Raw genomic sequence first — 22,338 nt, forward strand, 5'->3', positions numbered from 1 at the left:
CTTGCGCTTGCCAGGCAGGCGCTTTGCCACTGAGCTAAATCCCCAGCCCTATACTTTTTAAAGAAAATGTGAAAAATATGACAGTTTTAAGGTTGAAGCTGAATATTAGTCTTTATGAAGACACCAGTGAGAATAACAATACATAAAAATTGCGAAGTATTCACTACATAGCAGCTGTTTCTAAGTAGTTAATTATTTCTTTTTCTTTTTTGTGGGGTGGGAGTTGAGACAGGGTCTTGCTATGCAGCTGGTCTTGAATTCACTATGTAGCCCAGGTTGGCCTTGAACTCATGGTAACCCTTGCCAAGCCTCCCTGTGCTAAGATGACATGCATGTCCTACCACGCCTGGCCTAAGTAGTTACTTATTTCAATCCTAATAAAAATCCTGAGATAGCATGATTCTTAGTCTCATTTTTCAGGTGAAGAAACTGAGGCATAGAGAAGTAATTTACCCAAGGTTATGTAGCTGGTGAATTGCAAGGCTGGGATTCAAATTCTAGTAGTTTGGTTTTGGAGCCTGTGCACCTAATCATATGATGTTCATCAGTGATTTAATACAGTTGATAATGCTTTCCTGGTAGCTTATAAGTGCTTTAAAAGAAAATGAAGAAAATATAATTTTCTTTCTTTTGCTTATGTACAAATTTAACAAAAAGTTAATACTTTATGCTGGACTTCAGTGGAAAATAATTATGATATATTTCACCATGCATTTAATATGTAGATAAACTATATTCATATCTGTCATATCCATATGTTCAGGTATCTGGCTGTTTGCAGAGAAGGTGACATACACAGTAAGTTGGGTCTTGTGCCATTTAATTGAGGTGATCAAAAAGACGGCCTTCCTGCCATGTCTTTGTTCAGTCCATGCTGTTTGCTTAGTTAAAATAAATGGTTTGCATATTGGAGAAAACAAACACACACATACTCTGAACATATTTAGGGCAGCACCTGAGCTGACTCATCAGAAAAAGGCAACATGCTCTTGTTGTATGCAATTGGCCAGCGGTATGCAGGGCCTGTGTTTGGATTGTAGAGTGGACAGAAAAGTCCATTCTAGGCCATCAACTGAAGATACTCAATGGTCTGTGTGACCAGTGCCAAACTGTAAGGTCAGGGAGGGCCGAGCCTACTGCCTAGAGAGCTTAAGGGGAGACATCAGCAATTTCATTTTTTTATACTGGAGTTTGAACCCAAGGTTTTCCCACTAAGCTACATCCTTAGCCATTTTTTAAAAATTTTGGGACAAGATCTTACTAAATTGCTAAATTTCTGAGGCTGCAGGAGGCTGAGGCAGGATGATCACTGTGCGTTTGAGGCCAGCCTGGGCTGTGTAGTGTGTTAAAGGCCAATGTCAGTTACAAACTGAGTTCAAGCCCAGCCTGAACTACAAAGTGAGACCCTGTCTCAAAAAAGACAAAAGAAGAAAAAAGAGTAAATTTCCCATGCTGACTCACACTTGCCATCATCCTGCCTCAACCTCACAGAGTGCTGGCATCACAGGCAGGCATCACTACGCCCGGCTAGCATTTGTTACTTCTGTCTTTCTTCCTCATTTACACAAGCTGGAGATGCAGCGTAGCCTTGAAATGAATTTCCAGATACTGTGTAATGGTCTCGCATGGGAAAAAGCTTCTCATCAAGTGTGTAAAGTTGGACACGGTAGCACATAGCTATAATCCCAGCACTCCGGAAAGCTGAGGCAGAAGGAAAACAAGTTCAACCCCTGTCTGGGCAATTTAGTAATTTAGGGAGACTCTGTCTCAAAATAAAAGAGGCCGGGTGAGTATATAGTTCAGTGAGGAGACCCTGGGTTCAATCCCCAGTACCAGGGGGAGGGAGGGATGTTCATGAAAAGAGTAGGATACAAAACCTACATGGTTTAATTTTGATTTTGTTAAGAGAACACATGCACAAGAGTGAGGCAAAACTCTACTAAATGTGCTTTTAAAAGATAATAGTTTGAGGCTGGAATAGACCTTTTCCAAAGAAGCTGAATATTGTATTACAGTGTACCCTTCTTCCAAATTCCAGGAAGGAACGTCTTGTAGAGCCCACAGAGACTTTTTGTATGGCTCTGTTCTGTGCTCAGAGAAACACTGGTCCTGTGGTCTCCTGGGGGTCCCATGCATTGTCCCAGGTGGAAGTTTATAATCAACTCCCCAGAGCCCAAGTTTCTACAGAACATCCAAGCTACCACGTGGCAAAGGGGAGTACTGTTATTATCTTGTTCATATATATGGGCTTTTCCATAAGATTTGTTTTCTTTTCCATAGGGTTTTATTTTTTTCCTTTGAAAAGGATTTAATTACTTAAAATAAGCAAAGAATGGTCTGTTCTAACTCTTCTCTTATTGTATTGAAACTCACGGTGGAATAAACTCACTCAAGGTCACCATCAAGTTCTTATAAGAATTGGAGCAAGTGCTCTGGAAGGACAGACCAGGCTTCCCAACGTCCCCCCACCTCAGTCCCTATGCCCCAGCTTGGGTGTGGCATTTCTGGTCATCTGAACGTAACTAGTGGTGGTCTTTTCTCCTTCCTGATGGTAAAGAACTGTTTGTTTTTTTTCCACCTGCCCACAGGATCATCAGGACAAAAGTACAGCAGCCTCCCAACCAGCCAGTCCCAGCTTCCAGTCACAGCATAGGTAAGAACTTTTAAAAAAAATTTGAAAATCTAATGGGCTCCGTGTATTCTAAAGCACTTTTAATCATTCATATGGACAGATAATTCTGCATAAAACACTTCGGCACACGTACTAATGCGCTTTCTTTGTCATTCTCCAAGGGCTGAACCCGGTAAATGAATTTTATAAATACTGCTAAAAGGTTTTGAATTTTACTGATTATTATGATAAATAGCTTTCACCATGAGACAGAAAATTGAAATCTAAGCCAAAAAAAATCCACTAATGGGGGTCTATAGAATGTCAGATAATTAAAGTAATAAATCAAGAAAGGGATACTTATTCATAACATTTTCTGCATCATTAGTCAGTAAGTAGTTTTGAATGTGTTTTTTTCTTCTATCAACCAGACCTCTACAATTCTTTGTGCACTTGCAGTCTTGAGTGAAGATGAGGCAAAACTTTCCTAAACTTTCTTTCTCTCTTTCTCTCGCTTCGATCTCATGTACTCTGTGAACTGCCAAGGGCTTCCAGTGGGGTTTCTGACACTCACAGATAAAGTCTGAGTGACCACGTCTTGCTGTTAAATGTAACTCTGCCCAATAATGAACACTAAGCCCCTCTCCCATTACTCAAGAGTACAGATATTTTCTTTGCCTCCTCTTCAAGGGCGAGTTGAATGACGTGTCTACTTAAGGCATATTGTCCAAGGGGGGAAAGTTATTCTGCTACAAGAAAATAGGTAACCTTTTTTAGGCAAGCCTCTCACAGTTCTGGTGAATCTGCATAATCACACTTCAGATTGTATTCACCTTCATCTGTGCCACTCTTCTTTTACTAAAAACGTGAATTTCCCGTGGTGGCGAGGGCTGGCTTATAGTTCCAATTCCATCCTTAATTCACCAGTGGATTGTGAAAACGCTTTTACCTCTGTGAGCCTCAGTTTTTGGTGGATAAGGACCGCAAACCGAGGATTCTGAGATCTCTGATCCTCCAAGCTTGTTTCTTTTGACAAAGGTAACAAGGAATTCCTTGCTGCCACGAGATGATTCTTCACTAAGTATGATCTTCACTAAGATGATACTTCACTTTCATTTTTGGAAAATTGTTTGCTAACCTGCCCTGGGCAGACAAATGGTGACATTGGAGACCAATTCTACAAATGAGTTTGGATAAAATCCCTGTCCTCACCAGCTTCCGGGTCTGTGGGGGATGTAATGAAGAGAAGTTTGCAAAACACTGACATGAAGTCCAAGAAGAAAGTGCGAGCACTAAGAAGCAGAAAGGAGGGAACCACCAGCTAAATTGAGCTGGGGTGAAAGGGCTGAGGAAGACTTCCTGAGGGGTTGGTATTTGTGGCTGAGATGTCATTTGTGGCTTTAACTGTTTCAGGCCCCATAGCAGTGAAAATCAGACTAGCATTAGTCGATACTACTCTTTGAATAGGTTTAAGGCCCTAACTCTATTGTAGGTCAGCAAAACAGTTTGTTTTGCCCCAGATTTTCTTTTCCAATACTGGGGATTTAACCGAGGACCTTTGCACTGAGCTACATCCTCAGCCCTTTTTATTTGTTTCTTTACTTATTTATTTAGACAAGGTCTCAATAAGTCACTAAGTTGCCCAGGCTGAACACAAACTTGCAATCCTCCTTCCTCAGCCATCCAGAGTGCTGGGACTATATGTGTGTACCATCGTGCCTAGCTCTGAGAAATTTTTACTAAAACTATGTAGCCATGTATACAGCCTCTTATAGTAGATGAACTTATTGAGCAGTGAGAAAAATGAAGCTTAGGGAGATGAAATAAGTAGTTTAAGGTCCTGTTTACAGGGAGGGCTGGAGCCAGAAATGGAAGCTGGGTCTTTTGAGCCCAGTGCACTCACGAAATACCCAACCAGGTGTCCTGAGCTCCACCAGTGCCGTGGCGGGCCAGGCTTGCCAGTGGCTGTTACTGTCTGAAGTACAAGTGATCTTCTTCCTCTGTTCTTTTCATGTGAACACAGAAAAGGTGGTAAGATTTGCATAAATCTATTTTGAGAAGCTTTTTCTGTGAAGGAAAAGAGAAGTTAATGATTTCTGCCTCTGTGTCTCTTAAGGAAGATCTGAGATCAAACTCAGATACAAGAAGAAGAAAGGTACTGTGCCCTCTAGGTCCATAGGAGTGAGGCACTGGACCCAGTCTAGGGAAAGTAACAAACAGCTTCTCATACGGTCACCACCCCTGCTAGTAATTCCCTACACTTCAGAATCCGGAGCAGCCGCACCACTTCGAGCCAGTTACAGTCCAAGGAGGTGTTCTGAGATGGGTGGGTAGGATTTAATGAACCAAGAAAGAATTCCCACAGCCCTTAAATGGAATCCAGCTGTCCAGCTGGAGATGTCCCTGATGAAGACTGCTTTCCCTTAGACTCCGGATGTGAGTCAAAACGGAACTTGGCTAAAAATCCCCTCCCCCTTTTTGTCCTTAGGGACTTAGAGACCTGGTCTCAGGAACAGTATCACTGACTTCTCCCCACAGGGGAAATCTAGGCTTTGAGTGAGTAATGCCCTGGGGCTACTAAATTCAGGTGCTGTGGTTTATCAGCTGGATGACTTTGAATCACTTCGTCTTGTGGAGCCTCAGTTTCCTCATTTGATAAGTGGGGAAAAATAATAGTTCTCTGGACTGTTCAATCATCAAATGAAAAATATTGTGGTAACAAAGCATATTATTGTTCTTCCTTATGAATTAATGAGGAGCAGATTAGTTTTAGGAGTTAAGACCTTATCACTAGTTTTCTATCACCAATGTCTCTTTTTTTTTTTTTTTTAATTTTTGAGACAAGTTCTCACCAAAGTTGTCCAAGCTAATCTCCAATCTGGGATCCTCCTGCCTCAGTCTCCCAAGTAGCTGGGATTACAAGGTCTACTCTATCTCTTATTAACTGTGACTTTGGGTGAGTCACTTATCTTATCCTTGGTTCCATTACCTTTCTAATGGGGTAATAACATCACCTAGTTTGTAAGATTCTTCTCAGAATTAAATGAGATAATGCCTCAATGCCTGGCATAGAATGTTCTCAAAAAACATTAGGTATCATATTATAATTAATATAAAAAATAAAATCCAAGTAAGCTGGCAGGAGAAGAGACAATAAGGAGCTCTAAAAAGATACAACCTGCTGTTTGGCCACCTGGGAGAGAGCATGTGCGACTGTATGTCTTGTGCATGGATGGGCTCAGAAGCAGGACGGATCCTATCTCAAGAGCAGGTCTGCATCTCTTCATCGCGCCTCTTTCACTTCTCCATTCCCTGCTGGCTACACCCTTGCGCTGGTTGGATTTGAGCAAGTACCTTCTACTCCATCCCTGAGTTCCCTTCTGTGTGGCCGGTCTTCTTTGCTGCCCAATTCCTGTTATCTCCCCTGCAGCACAGAACCTGGGCAAATGGCTGAGGCTTATGCAGTGGTTGTCACATGCAAAGGATCTTCGGCCGGCACCCTCGCTTTTGCCAGAGTTGCCCTCAGCCCAGAGCATGGCGTGCACCTTTGTGACAGGTTGCCCCATGCCACCACCCTTCCGCCTCTTTCTAGCCCTGACTGCCCCTCTCCCTCTGTGCAGTGTCCACGGGCTCTGTGACACAGGTGTCGTCGGTGAGCACAGACTCAGCTGGCTCTTCATACTCCATCAGCGGCATCCTGGGCATCACGTCCCCCAGTGCTGATAACAACAAGCGCAAACGAGATGAAGGTAAGAGATGGCCGTGTGGCCACATCGAGGATGGGTCCAATGGGATGGCGACTGCTCGGGGCGTTTAGTGAGGGTGGAAGCAGAGGTGCCCACTTAGCACCCTCTTATCTGCAGAGGACCAGAGGCACCCCCCCAGCCTTGTCCTTTCCAAGGGGACCAGGTGGGGCAGACAGGCACCTCTCTAGGAGCGTGGGTTGTTTGCTAGTCTCTCATCTTGGCCCTTTGTGGAGAAAGAGGCTTAGCAAAGCCCTTGTGGCCTGAGCTTTATGACCTTTAAGAAGACCCTGTGTGTACAGATGGAACACCTGAAATCCCAGCGTGTGGATGGTCTAACACAGCGCCAGTGTCCCTTGTGTGGGGGATGGTGGAGAAGAGAGAAGGGGGCTGGTGGGAGCACTACCAGCCTGTCCTGCAGCGAGGGGCACCTGCTGGGGATAGAGGGGTGGCCTCTCTGAGGGGCTGGGCATACTTCTCAGGAGAAGGCCTTGAGCTGTAGTGATGGTGGAGGGTGGAGGAAACCAATAACCATCACATTTTTGCCTTTGGACCTGGAAGGAAGAAATGTAGGGGCCTCTCGGGGATTAAAGATGACAATCTTACCAGTTGGTTTTTCTCTGCACTTTGGTGTTCGGGGCACTGCCTGGGCCTCTGTGCTAGACACATCCCGCCTTAACCCAGGTCTCCTTGCTCCAGATGGGCTGCCAGTGTGGCTGACATTAATCGGTTTGAGAGGAGAAGCGACCCCCTGGGAGTCTGTAAAACCTTAGTCAGGAAAGGAAAAAGAAAAAAAGGGCTGTGGTCTAAGGCCTGAGAGCAGCGTGACAGAAATCTTGATTCAATTATTCTGTTCCTCGGTGCAATTCCCTTTCTCAGCTCTGTGAAAGGGATGTATGTTCTCGTGAGCACATGCCTAAGTACTTAAGATCTGTAACTAGAAAATTGAGTCGGCCCCGTGGTGGATCTGTGTGTGGTCTGCGTGTTCCAGGCAGTATAGAAGCTGGGCCTGTGGCTTCTGCTTGCAGCTGTGGGGGTGTGCGCCAATGATTCCTGGCTTGTGAAACCTCCCTCACCTCTCTCCCCTGCTCCTGACAATCCTGAGCAGATGTCAAAAGTGTTTAACTCAGTGGGTGGCTGTGCCTAGCTGCTGTGGGAGGCAGTGGGCCTGCCATCTCTGTTGGTTTATGGGGCTGATGATATCATCCTTTTTCCTTTTATCACGTGGACTCGCTGCAGATGTGCCAAGCAGGGACCTGGCTGTGTTTGATCACGGCAGAGGAATGGTTTACATGAGGCTCACTTGGAGTCGAGGGAGAAAAAAAATCCAACCTAGTTTTGCTCAGCGTGACGGTGAATGCCTTTAATTCCAACCGTTTGGGAGGCTGAGGCAGGAGGATTGCAAGTTCCAACCCAGCCTGAACAACTTAGCAAAACCCCGTGTCAAAATAAAAAATAAAAATGGCTGGTGATGTAGCTCAGCGGTAGAGTGCCCCTGGGTTTAATCGCTGGTATTGAGAGCAAAAAGCAAAACCAAAGAAACCAGTGTTATATATGTGGCCACAGACAGATCCTGAGGTGGGGGATTGCTTATGGTGTTTGTGGAGTACGGTATTGGCTCACTCTCATCAGTCTTCACTATTTTGCCTCTCTAGCTGCTTTTATTTATTTAGAGACAGGGTCTTGCTATGTATTCTCAGGCTGACCTCAAACTTAAGGCCTTAGCTTTCTGAGTGCTGGGAGTATAAGCATGTGTACCATAGCCGGCTTTCAAGCTGCTTTTGAGTATGTAAAGTAGCCACAACATGGTTGGTGTTAGTGTTGGCTACTCTCTGCTGGTCATATCTTTCCCTGGGGACTGTGGCCCATTTGGGGTACTGATCTCTAGAAGGGGCAGTGACAAATGGGGTTGTGTTCAGGTGAGCATAACCTGAGTGGAAAGAGATCTAGATACAGCACCTAGGGAATGTCTCAAGGCTCCAGGCATGTTTTAGCACAAAGAAGAGCAGAATAAATAGACTAGATTATTGCCTTGTATAGATAGGCGTGGAAGGAGGGAAGAATTGGTTTGTTGTGTGGCCTGATGGACAAGTGTATGGCAGATGCAGAGATTTCAGCTCAGTGTAAGAAAGAATCTGTACATATGAAAGTGGTCTAGGGATAATGGGGTACCTTGGGAGGTAGCGAGTGCCCTATCTCTAGGAGTATGTAATCAAACTAAATGGCACTTGGCTATGTTGCTATACAAGAGTATCTAGAATCAGATGTAGAATTGCATAAATTTTACAATCTTTCTGGTTCCGAAATTTCTAGTAGAGTTCTAATCCCCAGTGAGACATGGAGGTGTTCCAGCCTGAGGCCTGTTTGCTAATGCGGAATGCCTCGATGGTTTCGGCACATACAGAATGGAGAGGGAGCAGGAGCCAAGCAGCCGCCAGAGGCTCCCCTCACTCCTGCACACCTCACGGAGAGTGTAGACAGTGGAGCAGAGGTGGGCAGAAGTGCCCTGGCTCGGGTCACGGAAGTGTCTGGTGAGAACTGTGTTGCACCCCTCCTGTTCTTTCCATCCTCCCTTCTCTCTCCTTGGGTCCTGCACTGGCTCTGTAGGGAGGTGAAATGGCAAAGATTGCCATTCTCTTTTTTTAGGAGAGGTAATCGAAGCCCCAGAGAGTTCTGTGACATTGGCAAAGCTACACAGCTGGTGTGGACAGGGAATCGAGAGGAGTAGGAGGGGGCCTTGAAGCCTCTGTCCCCTGTATGTCTGGCTGTCCTGTCTGTTGTCCCTCAGCTCCTCCAGGCTTTTTGGAGGTGGAGCACTGTGGGATGGGCTGGAATTTCAGCTGAAGGGTTCAGTGATTAGGCTGGATGCTGCCAGGGGGCAGTGAGGTGAGATCTGGAGGGTACGGGGTTGAGGAGAGCAGAGGAAGGAAGAACTGGCCACTGGCAGGACACCAAAATGGCTGGCTACACTAGCAGCTGGTCCAGTGAAGCTGCAGACCATAGATTTGTGAGGGTGCTGGCTTCCAGGATGGTACTGTTTTTCTCAGGAGCCCTCAGCAGCCTGAGGGTTGAGTCATGGGGTGACAGAGGTATTAGAAGGCCAAGAGGAGCAGAGGAAGACAGCTGAGGGTATCACCCCATTTCTCAGATGGGGTGACAGATGAGATGGCTGAGGCTTCTCAAGGCAGAGTCTCCAGCTCAGCTCCCTGGTGAGCAGTCATCTCCGGCTTGGTCTTGGGTTTTTGCCCTGTGGGAATACCCTGCCATTCTCACAGGCAGACCTCAGCACAAGGGTGGGCAGGGTTAGGGCCCAACCACAGATGATGGCCTGGAGGTCAAGATCACAAATCCAGAGTCCCTCTGATGGGTAGTGAGGTAACACCAGTGGGAGGGGCAGGTGGGGGTGATCTTTGATCCAAAGAATCTGAGATGGCTCCTCATAGGAGGTGACAGTGGAGGATGGGGTAGGGGGAGGTGATAGGATTCCAGTCAAAGGCAAGAGAGAGTGGGCACATGGCAGGACCAGCATGTAGGGCTCAGAAAGGAAGAGAGGTGGCAAGAGAGGCCAGGGTGGTTTGGAATTGACCCAGCCCTGACTCTTAGTCTGAAAGCAATGGGGAGATGGCTTTGATGATTTTAGAGACTCAAGAGACGTGTGCTGTGGCCAGGCATGGTGTCATAGGCCTTTAATCCCAGGTACTTGGGAGGCTGAGGCAGGACGATCAGAGATTTGAGGCCAGCCTGGGCAACTTAGTGAGACCATGTCTGAAAATACAAAAGGGGCAGGGAGTAGCTCAATGATAGAGTGTCCTGGGTTAGATTCCAAGTACTGAGAGAAAGAAAAAGAAACCGAAAGAAAAGAAACACGTGGCATGTTGAGTAATTTGGATATTAAGGTGGGTGTGAAGGTGATTAACTCAGAAGTACCCAATAAAAACAGGGTACAAGCTTCACATGTAATGTAAACTTTTCTAATAACCATGTTACACAAAGCAAGAAAAAACAAGTGGAATTAATTTTAAGAATAAAATTTAATTAGTCCAGTATACCCCCAAAAGATTATCATTTCAGCACGTAATCAGTATAAAAATGTGATATGATTTTTCCCTTTTCTGATACTGTCTTTGAAATATGTGTGTATTACACTTATAAGACATCTGAATTTAAATGCTAAACATTTGACAGTTGAAGTTAAGTGTAGTCAGTCCTATCAAAACAATAGAGTTGCGGTTAGTGGAAAAATATTTTCCATGGCTTCTGTTTTTAAATTTAAATCAGTTACAATGAATTGAAACTAAAGTTTTAGTTCCTCAGTTGCACGAGGCCCCATTTCAAATGCTCAGTAGCCACCACAGTCTAATGGCTACTGTACTGTATTAGACAATACTGAGTTCACAGTAGGTGATCAGTAAATGCTCCTCGGTGGAATGATCTCGCTCATGCTTTTAGAGTTATACAATTAGTGGTGAGGGTGAATGCGAGGCTGCCAGTCCACACACAGTCCCATTGAGGATTGCTGTAGCACAAACAGACAAACTAGAAAACTGTCAGACGAGCAGACTGACAAGGACCTTTTGGACTGGAAATATTGTCGGTTTCTTTCCAGGTTGCCTGTAAGACTAGACTTGGGGATGTGGCCCCTTTGTCCAAATCTCAGATGAACTGTTTGGTGGTTGAAGCAAGAAGTTCAGTCCTTGTGTAAAGGCAGAGCCGGGGCTGCTTGAGGGAAGCTGAGAGTAAGGTACAGCTTCTGAACAACAATCCAGGCTGAGCCATAGATACGATTACCTTGGAATGGTAGTGAGCTCCCTGTCACCAGAGGTATGAGCAGAGGCTGAACAAATGAGAGCCAAAAGAATCAAAGAAGGCAATCTGGCTTGGGCATCATGACTTGTGAGGCCTTGGACAGTGTGGGTAGCAGGTGCTCCTGTGAGCTCTGCTGTGCTTGGTGGTTCTTCCCACTTATTTTTCCTCCTGGTGCCTGGCCTCAAGTCTACCATTCATGTGGGCATAGCTGGGGATCCACCTCATGTATCTCTGTCCCCAGTCCAGCCTGTCATAGGCCCAGCTCCCAGAGATGCTCAGGAGGCTTGTGAGCTTCTCTGAGAGTAAGGCTGGCCTTGAGCCCCGGGGAGAGAGCAGGCTCTGTGTGGCCCTGGCCTCATGAATCCTGCCGGGCTGGGGGCTTGGAGCCTGTGGCGGCACCTCCCTCTCCGGAAGGCCCAGAAGAGCTGGTGTCCGGGCTGGACTTGGCAGAGCAGCCAGGGCTGTGAATAGCAGCCATGGGTGAAAGGGCAGCCTCAGACCCTCTGTTGCTTCCTGGGCCTTTGATCTCTAGTAAGGCCTCCTTCCGCTTGTCTCGAGGGCCCCCATTCAGGTCCCTTCAGCCTCCCCTCCCTCCCCCTCCCCTCCCCTCCTCCACCCGGAGCTTGAAAGGCCCTGAACACACCGAGGTCAGTGGAGTGAGAATCCCTTTCAGTGGTTTAGAAAGCCAGCCAGTCCAGCACTGGTGTGGACTGTAGGGGCCAGAAGCTTCTCGGGGGCAGTAGGAGAACACAGTCAGTGGGATTTCTGGCATCCTGGACCCTGGACTGCCCTGGGCCTCAGGAGGGCACAGGAGAGGCAGTCAGGACCCAGAGGATTCTTTTCAAAAGATGCCAAGTCCAGTGTGACTCCACGGAGAGCTTTGGGCCATTTAGCTGGGGGCTCCTGCCATGACTGTGTCCACCTGTCTTCCTAGGGGCCCCTGTGTCCTTTGTTGTGTCTCTGCCCATGTCTTTTGTTGGGGGTGCAGCTCCTTCTGCGTCATCTGGCTCTGCTGGTGTCTTGTTTATTGAACCTTCCTTCCTCTGTGTCTGCTTCCGTCTCCTGGTCTAGGTCTGGTGAACTCTTTCTCTCTCTCTGTCTGTCTCATGCATACACCCATTCTCCTCTCTTTTGCTCTATTTCTCTTACCAGCTCTCCTCTCCTTCCCTGTCTTTTGGCCTTGGAGCCCCACCTAGCAGGCTTCCATGAGAGCCCTCATGAAGCGGAGAACCGGGACTCAGGCTCTCACTGTGAGCACTGGCAGGACCTGGACTTTCAATCCTAGGGTGCTTTTCCTTTCCTGGACATACAGACCCCGTCTGCTGCTCCTGGGCTTAGGGCAGAAGGATGGAGAAGAAAGCCGGGGAACTGTGCTCAGATTTCCCAAACGGATGAGTATGGGGCAAGGCTGAGGACTCCTGAATCAGAAGTGGGCAACCCTGTGGCACCAAGATCCTACAGTCTCTGGAAAGACTTTAACAACTCTGGCCCAGGATGGACTCAAGGGCCAGAGATGAAATGTTTTAAGGACTTCTAGTGCCAAAATCTTTTTGGCAAAATGCTGTTTCTGAATTTCCATTTTGTCATCTGAAAAACAGGTGACATTGTAGATTATCATGAGGATGATCAAGAGGTTCCCACAGAGGATTTAACCCTAAAGCCTGGTTATAGTAAGTGCTTAATAAATGGCCACTGGCTGAGGTTGGGAGACCAGTCGTGGGCTGAGGACACAGGCTTTTCCGGGTTATAGTTGTGTTTGGCAGCTGAAATTGGCTAATTGGCCCCACACAGAATTCTTGTTTACAGTCTGTACCAGTGACGGAGAACCTTTTCGAGTTTTCAGTGATAATAAACAGCCCACTGTGGCATGTATGCCATAGTTTGCTGCCAGTGGTCTATACACGAAAGGACCAAATGCTGAGAAGTCCTGGAGCCCATGGGCATCTAGGCTGAACAACAGTGCCCCCAGGTGTCAGCTGCTACATTGAGGGCCACTTGGTTTCCTTTTCTTTCTTTTCCTTCAGGCTTCTGAGTCTTCCAACGCCCTTAAGTGAGGAATTAAAGGGCCAAGCCTCAATTTCCCAGGGCAGAAGCGCAGGGTACACACGATGGTGGAGGCCGGGAGGCAGAATGCTGGGACCTGGGAGGCCTGGGCATCTGGGCTTTCGGGGATTGCCAGCTCAGATGTGGCAGAGCTTCCAGGACATTCCCTTCTAGTCATCGGTCTGACCAGAAAACAAGCTTGGAGAAAAGAGAGCTCTGTTGGCACCAGACAATAGAACCCAGAAAACCTGCAGGGTAAAACTAGCTCCTCAGAAAACCTTGGTATCCTCTGCCTTTGGAGGTGACAAATCTCAGCTTTCCTCTCTCTCCTCCTTTTGGTCAGTTTCACAGCCCCCGTCGCCACGGTTGGAAGCCACCTCCACCCTACGCATCAGCCTTTCGCCCTGGGGGACTGACCCATTGCTCCCTCAGGGCTCTTGGCCATGAGTCCTGACTTTGCCAGTGTGACCTCCTGTCCCTCCTCGTCCTCCTTTCTGGGCCTCCAGCCTCTGTGTGTTCTCTAAGCTTTTTTGTCTCTGTACCGTTACCCAGGCAGGGGCCCCGCCCTGAACGCTGTCCTTTAGTCTGGTCTGCTGACCTGGCCCAGTTGCCCAGCACCAGCCTGTCGCCCTGTGGCGAGAGTCATGGCTGAGCCATCACTCCTTTGCGCCTGGCCAAGCCTGTGGCCACATCAAGGGCCCGTATGGAGCACAGGAGAGCAGCAGGCTGTGCGGGAAGGGGAGGCGTCCCTTCTGCACAGGAAGGAGGTTATCACCATTTTGTCTCGGTCTCTGCTGGGGTTCCCGCTTTAGCCCTGTGTGAGGTGGTCCCTGGATGTCCCGCTACGAAGCGGGTGCCTTCTCTGAGTTCTCTCGTCTAGGCAGGGGCCAGGGCCGAGGTTCTTGCTGGGAAGGCACAGCTCAGAGCCAAGTGGCAGTGGCAGGCTGTTTGTCATGCTTTACGTGCTTTACTTTGGCTTGCCCTGGATTTACAATGATTTGAATTTGTTAGCAACGTTTCACAATTGGGAGTTTGGTGGAATTTTGGTGGTCTTGGTGGAAAGTTATCTGGCAACACTTGGTAGCAGCCACCTTTTGGGTTCTGGGCCTGCAGCTCTTAGGCTGCTCACTACTTGCTCACATTAGTGCTGTTTTCTCTGCTTGAGTGCCATTGAGCTTCTGGAATCTAGCACTGAGCTAAAGAAGTAAGCTTGGTTTGTGGTTACTGAAGACTATGGTAAGCAGATCCTGCAGTTGGCCTAGTGTGTGTGTGATGCATTTGTACCATTATGCATGTGTGCATTTGTGTGTGAGGGGGCATCAGGGGACTGAGTTGGTAGAGGAGGCAGCTACTTGGGGCAGGGATAGGGAGCCACACCCCACAGCAGTCATTTGCTTCATACCCTCCCGATAGGGCAGTCCCGGAGCAGCCCAGGCTTCATCCAGAAGCATTCAGGGGTGGTTAATGGCAGAGATGCTGAACACCTGAGCTTTTGGCTTCCAGCTTGGCAGGCCCCTCTGAGTTGTTGCCTCAGCTGAGACTGAGGCAGACAATTGCAGAGGCCTCCTGGAGGAAGAAGCCAGGTGGTCAACTGAGGGTCTCCATGGGCCTTTCCCTGGTGCCGTGGGGCCTGTCCCATGGGTGAGGGCCAGGTTTCAGTTCCTCCCAGCTCTTGGGTCTCCGAGTTTCGCTTTGATTCAGTGAGTGAGAGCCTGTGTGAGAGCCAAGGCCACCCAGCCCCCCACCCGCTGCCTGTTTACACACCTGCTTTACCCCTTCCCCCCAGCTCCTTACCCCACAGAGCTGAGCACTGTTATTCCGGACCGCCGTGGGGCTATGGAGTCTGCGGTTCTCAGACTTTCTATCTTGGGACCCCTTCAAACTGTTAAAAAGTACTGAGGACCTCAAGGAGTTGTAGTTTTTGTAAATGCATAAAACTTTGAAATATTTAATGACTTGCTAAAATAGTGGTGAGACAGGTAACATAAACAATATTTTTGAAATAAGAACTGTGTTTCCAAACTGAAAATTTTGTTGGAATGGCACAGATGCACAACTGTGCAGTCTCTTAAATACGGACGGCAGCGGGATTCCCGCAGCTGCTCCTGTGTTCACTTTGCTGCAACACTGCACGCCCTGCAGACTGGACAACTCCACTGCGTGCCTGTGAAGTACTTAGAGTGCAGGCTAATTACATTATGGCCAGGCTAGGAAAACATTTTGATCTCACAGACCTGCTGAAGGATCTGGAGATTCCCTAATGGCCCCTGATCCATACTTTAAGAATTTCTGTCACTTCTTGGCCTTTTGGCTAAGATCCAATACAGAATTTCTGCTCCAGGCTGCTGTACACGCTGAGCTTACTTTCTCATCACTCATATGGCCAAAGAAAGTGGTGAGTGGTTTTGCTTAAAAGAAAGTTACTATCAGTTTCTCCCATTAGCCTCTGAAGGCAGTGGGAGCCATAGCAGGTCTTTGAGCTGAGGAAGGAGTGGCAAGACATGCTGGGCTTTGGAAATTCTTCCCTGGCAGAGTGGGATATGTGGTTTCCTGCTTCTATCCAGCCTTGAGCTCCCACAGAAAGGCCTAGCTGCTGAGGCTCCTTACTTTTCCAACAGAATGTCTGGAGAGTTTGAAGGCTAATCTTTCTCCAGCACACTCTCTCCACGGCAACGCCAGCTACACAGTGCTCCCCTAGAGTGGGTGTTTGCATTCCAAGCCCCTCTCCCCACCAAGCTCAGCTCTGCACCAGCCTCCACCCCACAGGGCATATTTTTGGTGGGAAAAAGCACAACAGTGATATTGATTGGAATTAAGTAAAAGGAAATATGGAAGTAGATTTGGCAGTTACTGTGATGTCTGGCATTTGAGGAACAGAAGGTCCGAAAGGCAATCAGGAAAAACAGAGGGTGATTTTGTTCTGATTCCATAGGGACTTCTGAGTATGACTGGAATGTTGGTGGTTGTTGACTCTTACACGTGTGTGTGCAGGGCATGTATGCATGTGTGAGGTGTATATGTGTGCATGTGTCTTACTGCACTTTGAAATTTCCAGTTTTCATTGCTATAGATTATCATTTGCATTAGTCCTTTCGGTCATGTTATTCCATGAGAGGAATAAAATTGGGGAGAAGGAGAAAAAAAGAATGTTCTAAGGTAAGTTGAGAAGAACTGAGAAGAACAATAAAAAAAATTACTAAAGAGGATAGAGTGTGTGAGAAAGATCACTTGTGCTGAAACTGAGCTACGATGAACAAAGAGGCAGAGAGAAAGGTGGACCGTGAGGGCAGAGAAGAACGATTAAAATCAACTAGGGGTCAGGCACCTCCCAGAAACAGCCACCAGGTGGCACCATTGACCCAGGACAGCTTAGTTGCTGGCCAGGGTTAGGTACAAGAGGGGTAATAGGGTAGTGTGAATTGGCCATTAATGAGTTCGGTATGCTTAAACCTGGGCAGGAAGCAGCATGTTCAGGTGGGCTGACCATTTGCCTGAGTCTCACTTTGCTGCCAGCATTCACTTGTGGAGGGGAAGACTGCTATCCTTTTTTGGATGTATCTGGTCCTTTCTTACCTTCACAGCCCGGAAATGTCAATGCAAATCCTTCTGGAAGTCCTTGGTTCTGTTTTAAACCCTTACTTGCTGTGTGACCTTGGGAAAGTCACTTCTTTCTGAGTGTTGTTTTCCTCAGATTTTAAAACATAGAGATTTGAACAGAAGAATTTTAAAGGTCTTTCAGGCTCTGATATTTTACAGTGTACCAGGAAGAGAACGCTGAAGTTAGAATTACATTCTGGATCTTTCTCTGTTTGCTGTGTGACCTTGGGCAGATCACTTCCTATCAGTGGTGATTTTAGTAACATATTTTTCAGAATTTTATATAAAATAAAAGATTAAAAAATGCTTTAGAAATCTTTTCTTTGTGTGTGTCGTAGAAGAGGGAGGGCTAGCTATTATTTAAAGTGTCTCATAGAATTTAAATTAGCCAGAGACTTTCCTTCTCATCATTCAGGTTTGTGTCTGTGAGCCGCAAATGGTGCTTGCACACCTGCTATCCCAACTACCAGGGAGCCTGAGGTAGGAGAGTCGCAAGTTCAGGGGTAGCCTGGGCAAGACCCCCACTCCACCCTCCAACAAAAAGAAAAAGGAAAAACAAAAGGGCTGGGGATGTAGCTCCGTGGTAGAGAGCCTTGGGTTTGATCCCCAGCAACTGTAAACACTTACACAAAAGTTTATGGCTCTGCCTGTGACCACAGAAAAGGCCTTGTAGCAGGTCTGTACTTGAGGTTACAGCAGCTCTGTCCCAAGCATCTCTTAAATCTGCTCTTTTCTCTGCATCTTCATCGCTACTGCCTTGGGCCAAGCACTCTCTTGTCTTCTTTGGGCTTCTGCTGCCACCTCCTAGCCAGTTCCCATCTCCAATGTCTCTGACTTCTCTAAAGAGTCTCCTCTCCCCATAGAGACCTAGTAGCTCTTCTGAAATACAGTTCTGGTCACTGACTTGCTCAAAGGGTTTTAACCTTCACATCTGCTCAGTGTTCCTGGAAGCCATCAGGACTTCTAAACGAGGCTGCCAGGCCTTCCATGATTAGGTGCCTGCCTCTCTGTGAGTCTCAGCCCCTCCACTTTCCTCATCTGTGCACATTCCAGGCAGGCCAAGCCTCTTTCCAGTCCTTCAGCACCGTGAGCGCTAGCCAGCTGCACCCTACCAGTTGTATGTGTAGGTTACAGGGTCCGACAGCCAGGGAGGTAGTGTAGATTCCACCATTCACTACTCTTGCGACTTTGGGCAAGTTATTGTCTCTCTGAGCCTCAGTGTCCCTATTTGTAAAGCCGGGTACTAATTGTGCCTGATTGAATGCTTATGTGCACTGAGAGTTGTGTATGTAAAGTGCTCAGAAAGTCTGTTGAGGCATGATACCTCCCCAGTAAAATTTGCCTTTTATTATCGTCCTGTTTCCACGGCCTAGAAAACTGTTGTCTACCTCTCCACCCCGTGTACCCAGGTGACATTCCAAAACCTCAAGATCCAGCTTAAATTTCACTTCCCAAATAAAGGCTTTCTGATATTCACTCCTAATTGACATTTATCCCTACCCCCATCATATGGAACATATTAATAAAAAATGTCACATTTGTCACTTTTGTTTTCCCTGGGAAACTGTGAGCACCATGTTCCTGTGAGCGCAGGAACTATATCTGTGACAGTTGCCATTGTCACCTTAGAGGCCAGCTCAGGGTCTGTTGCTGGTAGCAAATGTGTACTAAATGAAGGCCCTGGGTAGCATAGATGCCACAGGCCCATCTGGGCAGTGGGTGTGGGCTGTGGAGTAGAACCTAGAGCCTCACACATCAAACACACCCCTCTCCTGCCTGACCCCAAAGCCTCTGCCCTTCAGCCATCACCAACAGGCCCCACAGAAAGGATAACCCTTCTTGAGGGGGCGGGAGCTGTCCCGGGGCCTCATGCATACTGCGCACACACACACACACACACACACCCTGAACATGCATGCATACTGCACACACACACACACACACACACACACACACACACACACCCCCTTATGCTGGTGCTTATGGTCCTTATCTGAGCATAGGCTCCAGGTGTGCATAAATCATTACCCTAAACAGGGATGGCAATGTGATGACATTATAATGAGTAGCACTTATTGAGTGTTGACCCCTATATATTTAAATTACTAATGCATTTGACACTCACACTTGTAACCACAGTACCAAGTAGACACTTTTGGTTTTTTTGAGATAAGATCTATGTTGCCCAGGCTGGCCTCAAAGTTCTGGGCTCAAGTGATCCTCTGGTCTCAGGCTTTCGTATAGATGGGACTACAGGTGCATACCACCCTGCCTGGTGATCCAGCGGATACTCTTATATCCCCATTTTATGGAAATTCAGAGAGGTCAAGGAAATTGCCTGAGTTTACACAGCTCCGCATTGTCAGTGTTGGGACTGGCACGTCAGTAGGTGGCTCCAGAGTAGACTTCCCAACCATTCTGGTTTGGCTCTTGCAGGGCTGTCACACACGATGGCATCAGTGTGAGGCTGAGTATCCTCATGGGAATGTCTTCAGCTCTCTATCATGGGCCTTCCATCCCACTAAGACTGGACTCAAGAGGACTTGGCAGAGGGCTCATTTTGTTACTGAGGTGCCCCACTTCTGAGGCTTCCCCAGCACTGCCTTGCACACATCCCTGCCACACCTCCAGCTGGTCAGCCTCAGAGCAGCTGGCTGAGCACAGCGGGACTGACAGAGGTGGAGCGGTGCAAGCCTAGCCTTTCCTTCTGCCGCTTAAGTCCTTCCCTTGACAGCAAAGGGCTTAACTTCTTTGACCTTCAGTTTCTTCATCTGTCAAGAAGAAACAATAATTCCTGCCTTTTCTGGTAATTAAAACATGTTACCTATAATATTTTGATTAGCATTGGCCCATAGCAAGTTTAAAAATATCAGCATTTTTTTCTTTCATCAGAGCCAACTATTTCTATCCCAAATCCAGTTCCTTAAGAAGAACTTGTTGCCTACCAGGTATGAGGTCCTGAGTTCGATTCCCAGCACTAAATAATGCAATATATATTAAAAAGATCTCATTGAAAGAAGCTTTTGAATCACCAGCTCTTTTGTCTCTTCTTTCTTTCTTTTAGGCAGTTATTTTATTTGTTTTGCTAAACCTAAGGATTAAACTATTCAGGCTAGGGTCGGAAGAAAAAACGAAGTACCAATTGGAATTTATACTGGTTGAATTTTAGCTCAAATAGTTTGTCTATGGGGGCAGCTGTAGGAGGTAGGTGAGCCCGGCGCATGGCTAGCGAAGCCTGGTTCCTCCTCTGGCGCGGCTCCGGCTTGCTGTGAGATCTCAGTTGAGTTCCTGTCCTTTCTGAGCCTCAGTTTGGACGCACTGAGCCTGGACAATCCTTCCAGCTCCCGGCCCTCTCTCCTCCCTCCTCCTCCCTCTTTCTCCCCCTGCCTGCTCTCTACTCCCCGCCAACCTCTCTCCATTTCCTTTCTGCCTGAGACACGAATGCCGTCCAGCACTTTTGAATAGTACTTTTGTTCTGCGAACATCTCTTTTCTGAAAAGGACTATTGGTCAGGTTTGTGTCTTTTAAACGCTGGCACATTTTATCAGTTAAGAACCCCCATACCTCTCTTTCCAGAGACAACCTAAGGAGGCTCACAAGAGTGGCAGAGGGAAAGATTTATAGGGAGCAGGGGACAAAACAAACAAACAAAGCACCCAGCAAACCCTCGCTGGGGGCATAACGCAGGGTCCCTCCAGCAAAGGCTCTTCCCCGGGGCTCTGAGCATCTCCTAGCTAGACTGTCGTTAGGACTTGTGCCCCTCTAAGCTCCCTGCAGAAGGAGAATAGAGGGAAGCCGGAGGCTATGCCTGAGCAGTCCTGTTCTTGGCCTCTTTGCGATGGGCCTTGGAGCACTGGACTTGGAGCCTGGGGCTCTTATGTCCTGGCTCTGCATGCTCTTGCTGGTGATCTCGGGAAACCCGTTTTGGGCCTGTTTTCCTCCCGGCAAAAAAGAGAGCAGAATGCCTTCCTTGTAAGTTTTGTGCAAATTGAGCAAGATGCAATGCATGAGCAAATGCTTTGCAAACTGTCAAGTTCGGTGTACTTGTGAGAGGATCATTGTCGTTCATTTCACATACCTGTTCTCATCTCACAAATTCTTCACTTCTCCAAGGGCCAGTTTTCCCATCTGTAAAATGGGAATTATAATCCTTAGATCATACAGTTTCTGTGAGAACTCTGTATTAGATGTCACACAACGGACAAGAGTTCTTGGCTGTGGCAGGTGGCTAGGTGTTTGTGTTTGTGTGAGTACCTCTGTGAATACAGAGGATGATAGTTAAGCCACAGGCTTCTAAGGACCAGCTGCCTAGTCTGAGACCCAACTGGTCCCTCCTTCCTCTGGAAGCTCTTGGGTAGTTTCTCTAAACCTGTGCACGAATCACCTCGTAAGAGAGGGATAGTAATGTATCTACTTCACAGGGTCGTGAAGATTAGATCGTGCCACACATGACCTGGCGCCCAGTCAGCACCAGTGGTGGAAAGTCAGTCATTCCTGTTGTTGTCCAGCGTCACATTCAAACACAGGGCCCGTGCTGGACGCGCACCAGCCACATCCTCTTTTCAGCCCCTCCTTGTGGAGAGAGGAAATTGAGGCCGTAGAGAAAGGGCTTCAGTCAAGGTCACAGGAGGTCACATCCCAACACGTTTGAGGAACGTCCAGGGATCTGCTGTGCTGCCCGGCGCCAGCTCCTCTCAGGGACGGGCCTCAGCACTCCAGCTCCGACTCGGGACCCGCTTGGCTCGGAGTGGAGGGCGAACGCCTCCCAGGAGGGACCTGGATTTCCCTGCGCGAAGTGGAAGGAGAAATCAATTCAAGCGGCCGAACCAAGCGCAAAAGGGAGGCAGCGCGCACAGCGCCCTCGGGAAGGAGCCGGCCGCGTCGGGCCTCCGCCAAGCATTTGCAATTTAATTGACATTTGGCGGCAGGAAGCCAATCAGTATAAGTCAATTGACGTTTCGAGATAAAACTAATCGCCGGCCGGGCGCTGCCCCCGCAGGCGCGGCCGCTGCTGGGCCTCGGGGCGCAGCGTGGCGGCTGATGCGCCGCGGGCCGGCCCGGCAGGTAATGGCGCTGGCGCGTGTCTCGGCCCGCGAGGGGGCGGCCCGCGGCCTGCTGATTGCCGCGCAGCCCACGGCAGCCGGGAGAGGCCGGTAATGAATGACTTTATTTGCCGAGGCCCTGCTGAGAACAATTGAGTTTGTTATGGTAACAACGGATGCCAGCTTTCCGGGCCCCGGGAGCTGGGCAGCCGAGCAGATGATGCGCGCAAGCCAGGAGCGCAGGGCGGGGGACAGAGCCAGTGTCAGACCCTCCCGGCCTGTGGAGAGGAGAGCGGTCAGGCCGCCTTGGACGGAGGCGCAGGCACAGGTGATGGCCTCGGTGCGGAATTGGGATGGGAGTTTGTTCCTTCCTTTCCTGCTTGTTGGACTGGCTCATCCTTCTGGCTGTGAGCGCAACCTCCTCTCCTGGCTGACCTCAGCCTGTGGAGGTTCTGGTCTTACTGAATGACGCGTGGACATCAACTTTTTGTTTCTT

General features: G+C 48.1%; 1 protein-coding gene across 4 annotated transcripts in view; it reads left to right on the top strand.

The window, feature by feature from the left end:
• The window catches only part of Pax5 (paired box 5), a 181,642-nt gene that overhangs the window by 23,627 nt on the left and 135,677 nt on the right, over positions 1–22,338 (top strand). For all 4 annotated transcript variants that reach the window (XM_005382889.1, XM_005382893.1, XM_005382897.2 and 1 more), the window contains 2 exons: positions 2,589–2,653; positions 6,232–6,360. In XM_005382889.1, coding sequence (XP_005382946.1) covers positions 2,589–2,653; positions 6,232–6,360 — 194 coding nt within the window. The remainder of the gene's footprint in view (positions 1–2,588; positions 2,654–6,231; positions 6,361–22,338) is intronic.

This window comes from Chinchilla lanigera, unplaced genomic scaffold (genome assembly GCF_000276665.1).
Source record: "Chinchilla lanigera isolate Chin_1 unplaced genomic scaffold, ChiLan1.0 scaffold00018, whole genome shotgun sequence".
NCBI classification, from domain to species: Eukaryota; Metazoa; Chordata; class Mammalia; order Rodentia; family Chinchillidae; genus Chinchilla; species Chinchilla lanigera.